This window comes from Eutrigla gurnardus, assembly GCF_963514095.1.
Source record: "Eutrigla gurnardus genome assembly, chromosome: 2".
NCBI classification, from domain to species: Eukaryota; Metazoa; Chordata; class Actinopteri; order Perciformes; family Triglidae; genus Eutrigla; species Eutrigla gurnardus.
In genome coordinates, this window is record NC_139916.1 from 10279060 (window position 1) to 10291485 (window position 12426).

Below are 12426 nucleotides of genomic sequence, written 5' to 3' on the forward strand. Positions count from 1 at the left end.
AGTTTGCAGCTGCCATGTTATTGTAATCGGCCTTGAAGCAGTTTCTGACCCATTTGACTACTTTTCACGTATTTAAGGAAAACTGGCAACAGTAAATGTGCTGGAATGCAGCCTCCTGCTTGAATACCTTAAATCTTGTATTACAGGCTTTGCAGGATTAGAGTTTATTATGCTGTCGAGGGGATTTAAGTACATAAATCCCACGAGTTGGGAAATTGATCTTGAATGGAATGATGTGCGTGAAAATGTTTTGTACCTCATACATTTACAACACATGAAAAATTAACAATCATACACAGAAAACACAAACTCATTCTCTGAAGACAAATTTTTTATTAAGAAATAAAAAAAAGTTTTACACCTTGTAAAACCTGTTCAAACACATATTTTTTTGCTGTTTTTTTTTTTTTTTTTTTAACCTAGCTTACAGGTTTGGCCATAGAAATAAAAAATTAAACCTTTCAAATTCTTTTAAAAATGTTTTTTTCTTCCTCAAGAACTAAAAAAACATTTTCTCATTTACATTCTCAAAAAAGGAAGGGCTGGAATACAGTTTAATGCAGGAAAGACAGAAGCATCGTCATTGGAGACCATGATCAGAACGAGTCTGGCGACAGAGAGGATGGGGAGGATGAGTAGGACTCCATTTCCCAGAAGACTTAGCATTGAGATCAGCATTTAAGTGAAAGGAGGATAGCTGATTTTACAGCCTTTTGCATTATGTTTAGCATCCCTCCCTCGCAAGCCAAAACTTGATCAAACCTAAAAATGCCAAAAGTGTAGTTAGGTTACATTATAACTATGGTTTTCTGAGTAAGCTCACCTTCTTTTTAAAACTTCAAACAAAGATGTTTTTCGCATTAAGGAAACGGAGCCCCATTTATCTTCCTTTGTAGCCACGCAGTCACAGTGACTTCAATGATAAAACATATTTAGTGTCACCTACGCAGCCCGAAGGTCACATTTGTATGGTCTCATAGCGCATCTTTATCACATAAACAAGACGATTGGATTTTGAATCCTGCAGATATGGTGGTGTTTTCATACCAGTAATGAACATGATATAGGCAAAGTTGGGATTCAAAATCAGGTCTTGTGTTTCTGTGTAGATGTAGTTTGCTTCTTCGGTTTCTTTGATAAAGCACTAAGGTTGCAGGAGTTTAGGCGAAGTGTAGTTGGATTAAGATAGAAATGTCTGATTAAGCAGAATGTAGAAATTGCATACGTTTTAAAAGAAAAGCCCACATTTGAAATGGTGTAATCTGGTTTTTATTGGATTTACTGCATTTGTTGGCGAGGGGCGGGGCTTCCCAAAAGCAGCCGAAATGACTCCCAAGGTGTTTGTTCCATCACGAGCAAATAAATCTTTCAACCCTTATTGGGTGGGGTTTGCAGATATCTGCAATGTGTTATAGATTAGAAACTTTGGTGGCGGCATGCTTTGGGAAAGCTGCCTGATTTTAGCAGCACAGCAGTGCTGAGATAAACATAGGCAGGTAGAAGGATGGTAGGTTTAGTGGCAGTGTAACTGTGTTTCATACCCCTCACAAACATACAATTTAGCAGTCAAAAAAAGATAATTATCAGTGCATTTCAAACCACAATATCTTGATGTTATAGTGGTTTAGTTTGGTTTAGTTCCACACTGCAGAGCATTTTTTTTTTTTGTGGCAGGTTTTAATTTAACTGGACCCTGAAGGTTCAAATTGTATTCATCAAGAATTCACAGGCTATCGTCTTACTCCTAAGGTCAGTACTACTTCTTGGAAAAACAGCGAGAAAAATAAAACGTTTTCTACAAAGTATTGCACGTAACAAATCGTAGCTTTTTTTTTGTTTGTTTTTTGATTGATAGTTGTACATGTTACTCCAATGACAGAGGTTCAAATACACCATATTTGGAATACAAAAAGACAAATGTGAACAGACATACAATCAAAAATAAAATAAAACAAGAAAACTGCTGAATTCAATAAAAGGAGATCAATAAAAAAAAACCCGAAATAAATTCGTTTTTTCACCCTAAAAAATAAATCTTCAGAAACTTTTACATTCACCCACAGGTGACTTTCACATTTCAACATTCGGCGGTAAAAACTTGTGCATCGCTAATGCTTCGATTCTCTTGCAAAGTCATTATCTCTGAGAAAAATCTGTTAGCTTAAGTTAACGGAAGGTTTACGCAGGCTAACTGAAGGGGAGTGTACGAAGGCAGAAGGACTGGTACATACCGTAAATATACACTGAGAGGCAGAACAAACCAATAAATGACTGCATTAATTATTATTTCTGGTTCATGTTTCCCAACCAAAAGAAGGATCTTAGCACCCGGGGAAAAGATTTAATTCAGTTGTGAGAGTATGGAACATGTTCAGCCATGTTTACCTGGCCTGTATCTATTTTTGTGTCTCATTGCGACAGATATTTCATTTTCAACATACAATATTTAACCTTTCCACTTTGTGCATCTTGGAAATGATCAATCTCGGTGCTGTTGTTCTTACTGGAAGGTGCTGATGGATCTTTCCTTTCAGCATTACTTCTATATTTCTTACCAAAGTGCCAAAATCCTTCGGGGGATGGGGGGGAAATCGAGAACCATATCTGTACAAAAGTTTAAGATTAAAATTAAGCTTTGTATCTGTATTACAATGGGAGGTCTGCAATGGGAGCTCAGCTGTACAAAGACGACTTACATAGGAAAAGTTTGGTACTGTATGAAAATAGATGTCTGCTGTGGATTTGGTTTCACAAATCCCTTTTAATGATATGAACTACTTTATTCTATTTGAAGAAATTACGTAAACTGACTAAAAATCAAAAGCTCGGATGACACACAAAATGATGCCCTGGTCTAACGGTCACTTCTGATGTGAAGTCGTTAGTTGAATTCCTGCAATGCATGTGTTAAGTATAGTTTTTTTTTTAACCTTTTTGATCTTTTTTAATATGGCTGCTTTTGTGCTTTTCGGCAAACAGAAGCACTTACAGCTAAAAGCTTAAGGGTTTTAAGTATTCAGAATGTTTTTCTTTTTTTTTTTTAACTATGGAGGCCAAAAACCCTGAATACAAAGATGGCAGTGATTTTCTTTTAGCCTCATCATTTGATATAAAGTCCAAATTATACAAATAAGGTGCAATTAAAAAGTCACTTTGACTCTGATAACATAGGCAGTTAAGGTGTGTGATTTTCCATTCTGTGCAGCAAAGAACTGATCCATCGGTCTTTCAAGGTTGGCAAAAATATCAGTTTTCAAATTTCTGACTTTTCACGTTTTTGAATCATCTGAATGTTGCTTTATTTACTGTTGCTTTACCATAAAACTCCTTCCCATAATCCCAAATGATGACAGACACCCAATACCCGTTTAAAGGGGTTTCAGGGCCCTTGTTTAAAATGAAGCTCTTTTTCAGGGAGGTGAAGCAAAATGGTGACTGTAGGGAAGAAAAAATGTGACTAAACTCTGTCATTCACTGGCTCTGATTTCGTCTGCAGCCAGCTGCCACATTTCACAGAGTGTTGAAAGGAGTTTGACGCTCAGACGAGTCGACAGTCTGAGGCTGGCTGATTTGCTGGGAGTGTCATCCAACTAAAAATTTGCTGTGAGTCATTTGAAATTGGTGACATGTTTTACCATTGGCTACAGTGCCCTGTCTGGCTGAATTCATCCAAATTAAATACTGTCCCCTGGTATTTACAGAAGAGGAAAAGCTATAAACACCCGACACCTACGAACTTACAGATGGAGCCATTGTAGAATTCCCATTTTTTTTCTGTACATTTAACTGATCGACACCCCGACAAGAGAAAAGATTTGGGAGAAATCAGTCGCACCATTTGTATGTTGGATGCAAAAAGAATTATTGACAGGAAATGGATGACGGGGATTATTACTACAATGGCTGCCACTGTAAATGCACGATTTGTATAATAGCTTAGTATTTCCACCCGATATTTTCACAAGTGATCCTTCATCTATGTAAAAACTACAGCAAGTATCATTTATAGTGAATAACAATAACATTATAGTCTTAATAAAAAAAAAATCTAAACATTGACAGAGGAAAAAACTAATAATAATGTAACTTCCTCTGTAGAAAGGAAAAATAAATTCAATCCAAAATTGTAAGCCAAGAGTGCCTAGTGCAGTCACTAATGTACTGTAAACTGGTCTAGGACAGAGAAAGATAGATAGAGATAGATATAGATAGATTGATTAGCTACGACTGTACAGTACGCCACAGACAACACACTCAAGGGTTCAACCTCCACACTTCAAATCCTTTCAGATCCCTCTCTTTGTGCAGGAGCGGGTTTCCCCCGAAGCCGTATCAGTGCTAGTTTTCTCCTTAACCTATAGTTTATGGCTAGGGAAGATGGGGATATTTGTGCTAAGGTGCAATTAAAACCAGGATCTTGGTTCGATAAGGTTCACTGGCTATCACGGCTGTGACAAATTTATATATTTTTAAAAATATATATATTTAGCTGCAGGCAATTTTATGTATTGGAGGCCAAAATCAAACCAATCGACAGGTTGACATGTCAAGGCCAAATTTCTGAGGGTAAGTCATATTTCATGAAAAATATTTCCTTATGCAGCTGAAATATGAAAAAAAAAATCTGATTAATAAAGGGGGATATTTATACCCATCTATTATTGGGTCAGAAACATGACTTTTAATCAACGATGCTGTATCTCTACTGAACACTTTAGAACAGAATAAAAAAAAAACCTTTGGTGAGCTATAATCAGTGTATAAAAGGCTGTTTGATTCCAACACTCAATAACCACTTTCTTCCTTCTATTTTTTTTTTTTTTTTTTAGAACGATGGCTGTTTTTTCTGCATAACAAACATAAATCTACTAGTGTTTGACCAGAGGCTGGAGCCAATTGCCACTCTGCCTTTAAATTAGACAATAGTGGGCCTTTTTTCTCACATGGAAATTACAAATAGGACAAAAAGATTACCAGCACCCGCAATTGTGAGGAATTCAGAAACAGATTTGAAATGTGATTGCTACCCTCTTAAAACCCACCAAGAGTAAACTACTTCCAAGGTATTCCTACAAGATTTGAAACGGGAACTTTTTTTTTTTCCTTAAAACCCTTATCAGTCCACCAGACAGACAGATAGACAGAAAACTAGCTAGTTTTAGAAGCATTTCAGAGGACAGGAGAGGACAGGAGAGGAAAGGAGAGCGATCTCATGGAGAGCCTCCGCCTCATTCCTTTTACATCATGGTTTCCACGATGGTGTGGGTGGGCGCCTTCATCAGCTGGCCCTTGTTCCCATTGGGGTCCAGAGGGTAGGTGAGCTCCTTGAGGCCACGGTGGTCTGCGGGACGGGAGCTGGCCCCGCCGCGAACCGGGGCTGCCACTGCCTTAATCCTCTACAGATGGGAGAAGAAGGAAGGAGGGAGGGCATACGGGATTGATCAAAAATGTAAAAACGAGGGCATAAGCTTGAAAAATGGACCAAAAAAAAAAACAAAAAAAACAATCGCCTACAAGCAAAACCTACAAAATCTGCATCTGAGCAACAAAAGAATGAGACAGCTACAGACAGCTCCTCCACCCACCTCAATGAGCGGCCCATCGGATCGGATTATCTTGATGACAACCACCATGGGGATGCAGATCATGGAGGTCAAGGCCAGAGTCCAACCTATTCCGATGGCCCAGTCAGGATACTCGTAGACCTTGTTGTACGTCAATGGCTTGTATTTGACCAAGGAGAAAATGAAGCAGCCCTGGAGATGAAGAGGAACAGCTGTTTCAATGCAGCCTTTAAAGTCACTGTTTCACATTTTGGGTTTTTGGGTTTACTCATTGGAATCATGACAATGTCTTAAGAGTTTGTCTCATGTTTGGAGACCATTTTTGTTTTGACATTTTGGTAAAGCATGCGTGGAAGGTTCAAGGCACATAATGTAGATTGATTTCAAGTAAAACGACTAATTAGAAATTATGTCATGCCTTTTTAACAAACGTGAACATCACAATGACACGTTTCAGGAAACAGAGGAATTTCTACAAAAAAGGGGAAGAAGTCAAACTTTCATCTTAAGTCATCATGCGCAGACTGAACAGGTCCTTACCATGCACAGTACAGGAGTGATAATACTCCAGCTCCATTTCATCCAAGCATTTGGTCTGTAGCCAAGCATGTCCTCAAGTGCATCATAGAAATTATCAACGCCTGGGGATACAGTAATACCGCTTGTTATTCGTTTTTGCAAATTCACTCTAGTTCAGCACCAGAAATACATATTTCAGAACAATCAATAGGCAAAGCAAATTTGTGTGGCACATTTCAAGCACAGTGGCAATTCAAGCTGCTTAAACACAGTACATACACACATGCTTAGAGAACAGAGAGTTTAAAACTCTTCACTCCCCTCCAGAAACGTTTCAACGTATGTAAAAATACTCCGCCAAAAAGTAAACTAGAAGTAGGCTTTACATTTCCATGCCTCTGCCAAGCAGTCATGTTGGAGTCAATTGGCATATGCATTTTTGAGTTTGTCAAAAAGTGCTTTGTGAGGTTACAGTGCCCTGTCCGCATTATATTGACTTTGAATGCACGAAAAATTTGCTTTGCCATCATTGGCTTAAGTCTGTATTAACCTCAGCACGAAACAACAAAACATTGTCCTCAAGGTTACAATGTTCAGGTCCATGGTAACCTGTATCACATGTTCCACAAAAACTACTGTAATGTCAACACGTATAGGAAATCTTTCAGCGCATTCCCAGCAATGGTCTGATGAGATACATATCTGATGTCTCTAAATGGACTTTGCCGTGATTCAGTTATCCATCCTTTGAGAGTGCAGAGACGATGGAGACATTACAAGACGACACATTAAAAGCATTCACTTCCTGCGCACTACAGACGGCTCAGAAGTTAATACAGTACATGTCTCACAAGCTCACAATAGTTCATTATATTTCGAACGGATGGTACTTACCATAAACCCAGGCAACAGCAATACATTCAAAGAATGCCACCCACAGAAGGCACACACCGCTAGCTGCATAGAAATCAAACAGCTGGAAAACATACATGCCACCCTGTAGAGAGACAGAAGGGGAAACAGGGGTTAACATCACAGACAATATTTCTGTTTTTCATTGCACTTTAAATAGAAAACATGTTTAGGGTCTATTTTCTTGTGCCTTTCAGTGCAAACCCTTTAGCTTTGTAGTTCAGGAGCTTGTAAATAAAAACACATATTTCTCGCAGGATCATATAATGATAATCAGCAGATATAGCGGGGAGATATTTCACGACTTAACACAATGTCAAATGTCAACACGTGAGACCGATTCTATATTTGAGTTTGTGCGCTTGTGCGTGTGTGTGTGTGTGTGTGTGTGTGTGTGTGTGTGAGAGAGAGAGAATACGGTTTTAACAATCACGGGAATCCTAAATTTGAACCAGGCCACCGCTGCCATAAAAAGATGTTGTCATGGGAATGAGGGAGGGAGGGCAGAAAATAGATTGACAGTGAGAAGGTTGAAAGTTGCGTGAGAACGGAGGGAGAGGATGACGATGGTAAAAGGAGGGATGATGGAAGGTGACTGTATCAGAAGGAGAGTGGGGAGGGTGAGACAAGTGGAGGAAACATGGAGACATTGGATTGGACAGAAAACTTTGAGAAGCCTCAATAGACCTTTCTCATCTGTGGCTATGCTACGACTTGCCATGAAAAGTTCAGGCATACCCAAATTAATAAAATAGGACTAGGCCTACAATAGACACTGAACATTTTTCGGCGGTCATGCGACTATACAAAAGAAAATGGTTAGTGTCAATAGTTGTCACGTTGACGACACACACCAGTGGGGCCGGAAGGGTTGACGCAGCTCATCGAGAGAGCAGACGCAGCTCCAGGGAGACGGATGTCTGGCTAGTTAGCTATGTAGCTAGTTAGCTAGCTAGCTTTTCCTTCTATGGGCGACTTTGCGTGAAGCTGAGGGACCATTAGACCCAATCTAATTAGCAAGCTAAGCTGTCCACTAGTTAGCTAGCTAGCTAGCTTGCTGATCCCCTGCTTTTATGTGTCAATTGCATTTGTTCCAGAAAACGAGCCGAAGTTGTCACTCGTCTGACAATAGGTGCAAGTGTGTGGTTGAAGCATTAACTTGGTAAATTTTACTAATTTAGTCTATCTCTCTCCCTCAGTGAGTCAGCGACATGCTGTACTTTGGTTTTCCCTATAGCCTACTGAAGCGGCCCGCTACAAAGGGTCACAATGCCAAATGGCATGCATGAAAACGGCCGCCGCTCTGCACATCCTGCTGCGTAACAAATTACATTGTATTTGATTACATTTTGTGTCGGTGTCCTGATAAGCCAGCATGCACAACACCAGAGACCTGGGACATTGTGACAGTTACAGTGAGAATGGCTCCGCTGGTGCAGTGCTGGGAGGGTGATGAATCAAAGCCATGTGGTATTCAAAGATTATTATTTTTTTTTTTTGTACGTCAAGGAGAAAATGAACGTGGGCGATGAAAATAGGAAGAGTGTGACAGACGACAAGAGTTCAGACGAGACGAGAGAACAAAGCAGAAGATTTATAGAGAAAGAGGAGAGGCGACTTGACGGGAAGAAGATGATGATGAACGTGGGAAAACAAGACAGAAAAAAAAGGAGAGAAGACGTCGGAAGAGAAAGATTTGCAAGAGCTAAGTCAGGTCTAGTGTTTCTATTAATACCAGAGGAGGGGAGGGAAGTTCTCATGACTTGACACCATAAATAGCCCCTTGTCATCCCCCCAGAGACTGACGTATGAACACTGTTGTTGCCGGTGGGCTCGAGCTGTGTGCATTTATTAGGATGAATACTGTTTTATTACTACTTTCAATCTTGACAAAAGCAGCATTTAACAGGTCCACTACTTACATTTTTACTTTGTACAATAAAAGCGGTAGACATTACATGCGACTATTTTGTATTTTTATGACGTTAATTAGTCGAGTAAAAAGTCCGATCATGGTCTGAGCTGGCTGGTGCTATGCTATGATTGGCCAGTCTACTCTTGGCAAAGGGTCAATTATTGGAGCTGTTACCTTAGTAACCATGGTGAGTCCAAGCAGGTAGCTGATGCAGCAGATGATAGCGATGAAGATCTCTCTGCGGTAACCCTTCCTTAGGAAGGACGGATACAGATCCACCAGTGATGTGATCTGCCCTTCCACCTCCACAAACTGCAGGAGGACACGGACACAGTGTGTTGTTATCATAGAAATACAGGAGGAATTGGAGAAACTGGGAAAATGTACACAATTTTCTGACATTTTACAGACCAAACAATACATTGATTCCTCTACAAAATAATAATAATAATAATAATAATATATTAATCGATAATGAAGATAATAGGTAGTTGCAGCCCTACCCTGAAGTAGACAAGAAAGACGTTTTTCTTAGCCAATGTAAAAGGTCACCTCATTCCCTGATACACACTTTAATTTCCCATCATATTACAGAAACATACTGTAAAAACTCTATTATGTTTGGTTTGTCATTCATGTTAATTAGACTTTGCTTTAAAAAAAAAAAAAAAATCTGTATTTTTTTTATTATTATTTTCAATCCATGACACCATTTTTCTTAAAAAAATAAACTGCTGCAGGAAGCTTTTTAAACACCCTTAAAGTTAACAACAGCATCTGTTTGTGAGGGTTGTCACCACTTCCTTCCTCCTGCAGCTCCAATAAGTTAATTTTCTGCTAACCTGACTGTCGAGGCCAAGCAGCAGCAGCATGATGAAGAAGAGAATTGCCCAGGCTGTAGGAAAAGGCATCATGGTAACAGCCTTGGGGTATGCAATAAATGCCAGTCCTGGACCTGCAGAGGAATGGTGGTGGGGGAGGGGGGGGGTCAAGAAAAGACAGAGGGGGGTGGGGTGGTGGGGCAACATTAGTATCACGATAAGATCATCTGATCTGCCTCCCTGTGGGAAGAAAAAAAATGAAACACCTGGGCTGCAAATAGACGCACGTGTGTGTGTGTGTGTGTGTGTGTGTGTGTGTGTGTGTGTGTGTGTGTGTGTGTGTGTGTGTGCGTGTGTGTGCGTGTGTGTGCGATGTCACTAGGTGTTGCCAGTAAAATGGGTATATGGGTACTAGTCTAAAACATATATTTACTTACCTTTGTATAAACAATATGTATGACACAATTTCAAACCATTTACAATGAATTACAAGGGAGACTTAGAATATCATTAAAACAAAACAATAATAAAAACATGTCGAGTATAATATGTAATTATTCTGAGTATCGTGCAGATGCATCTCTGTGGAAGTAAGTCACAAAACTGTACATCATTACAAACACTGCAGGAATAATGTGAAATATTTCACCTACTTATGTTTGATTCATCTGCTTAAAGAAGTCAATCAAATTGTGAAATGTATTTTCTTATATCCTTTTTTTTTTTTAAAGTATGTCCACACCGACATCACTGAAGCCATTTTGCATCCCTGACTGAATCGAGCATGACCCTCTCTATGAGGAATGCAAAATGGCCTTAGCAAAACAGCAGCAGATACAAACTGGGATTTCAAATAAATAAATCTTAAAAATACTTTTCATTGAGGTCTAATTTGAGGATGATGCTACTGTGCATTAGGAACTGTAAAAACAGAAGTTAAGAAACAAGGAAGCAGCCATAACAGCCATAACAGCAAAACAGCACTGCAGCTGATGGCAAGATACGGAAATATGTTGTTTTTGTTGCAAATTATGACAAGGCATCCAACCAAACACCGACTCGAAAAACTGTACCAACAGAGCGGAAATGTCAAGTATGTTGAAATCTACCTCAAATAGGTTTATAAAGCATTACTTAACTGGCAAAACGTAAAATTTAAAACTACTTATTACAACCTAGGTTTTCATATTCCTTTTTTTTTAGTACAGAGGCCGTTATTCTTCTCTGTGTGTTCAGTCAGCAGGATCTCTTATGCTGATGACACTCACTTATCGGTCAGGAACATCAGAATCAAGCAGTCGAGGCTAACGCAGACTCACTTGTGATGCTCCTTCACTTTCAATAACTCTACTCTTATGCTCGCAACACAGGGACACACTTTTCCACGTAGCTCTGTCTGGTTCCTCTGACAAACACTTCTATTCTTTGGTCACCCGCGGAGCATCAACCCACTCGCCAAACACAACGCTGATATTGGATAATTCTGCTTCAAATCCATTTGGTGCTAGGTGTAAATTGGGGACAACAGAATTGTCCAATATTCGTATCGACTGGGCTGGCAGCATGGACAGTGTTTGAGGTTCTAATCGAAAGTTGCTTTCAGGATGATCTTTGGGGCAATGGATAAAGTCTGGGTTTCACAAAAGCTTTTTGTTGCTTAAAACATGATCGTTTTTCAATCAGCAAAAATGACAATTTCCAGGTGTCCGTTTCATTTGATGTCAAACAAGACATCTAATATAGTCAGCATGTAACAAAAGTATGTCAAATCCAGAAAAGAGGGAACTTTCTGATGTTAACACCTTTCTTTGAGTGTATTAACGATAATGAGTCAAAATTCCTGACTTCCAGCTTAAGCTGTGCTCACAAAAAACAAAAGTTGCATTTGCAGCCTCATAAAGTCATTATCACCATACTATATAATGTGAAATATTTGACTTTTTCTTTTAACACCTCAGGCTCATGCTATACTTACTGTACTTAAATGTTCATTATTTCATGTTCACCATGAAGTTTTGTTATTTGGTTCACTAACTATTTCACCGCTGTGGGTGCTAAAGTAAATTACCAAAAAAGTGAAGTTGCCAGTTCTAGGCGGAAAATATTGTTTCATACAAACAAATATGAACACCATATGCCAATGTGTCACTCATGTTGATAGGAACCACAGCAGTGGTGACAGCAGTTCGTCACATGTAGGTAGAAGAGGAACCTTGGGACCAAAACAAGTACAGCATGTTTAGCCCTTGTTTAGCCCTTTAAAAAAGTGGCTCTTATTTTCTACTTTCACTGAGTTAACCAACATCGGGTATGGGGAAAAAAACATAAAATTGTATCTGTACACAAAATGCTCGGGGAGATTTGTCTTTGTTCACTGTCTGGGATATATCAATGATTGGCAGCAACATTGATTTGGATTCATTGCATCAAACACTGCAGTGCTCCACAATATAGCAGCAATGCCCCTAGTGGAAACCAGAAGAATAGCATCTACAGGGCAATCATGAGAAAATGGCTCAATGTGGAATAAATCAAAATCATTTTATTTCTATGGGTTTCAATGGGAACATGTTTTTCCTTAAGGGTCTGAGTGTATTTTGGCTACACAAATTAGTAAAGGAGCTGAAGATGAACATACCAAACATTAGAAACATTGCCAAAATGTATGCCAAATGCATTGACAGCCAAAACGATG

At 39.2% G+C, this 12426-nt stretch overlaps 1 protein-coding gene across 1 annotated transcript in view; it reads right to left on the reverse strand.

Annotated features, from left to right (window-relative positions):
- Nucleotides 1-1253: 1253 nt before the first annotated feature.
- Nucleotides 1254-12426, reverse strand: part of LOC311033020 (sodium- and chloride-dependent taurine transporter-like) — a 28690-nt gene continuing 17517 nt past the window's right edge. Inside the window, exons 10-15 of the mRNA XM_084040167.1 lie at nt 9753-9865; nt 9085-9222; nt 6978-7080; nt 6105-6205; nt 5586-5756; nt 1254-5396 (exon numbers count right to left, since the gene is read on the reverse strand). Coding sequence (XP_083896293.1) covers nt 5238-5396; nt 5586-5756; nt 6105-6205; nt 6978-7080; nt 9085-9222; nt 9753-9865 — 785 coding nt within the window. The 3' untranslated portion in view covers nt 1254-5237. The remainder of the gene's footprint in view (nt 5397-5585; nt 5757-6104; nt 6206-6977; nt 7081-9084; nt 9223-9752; nt 9866-12426) is intronic.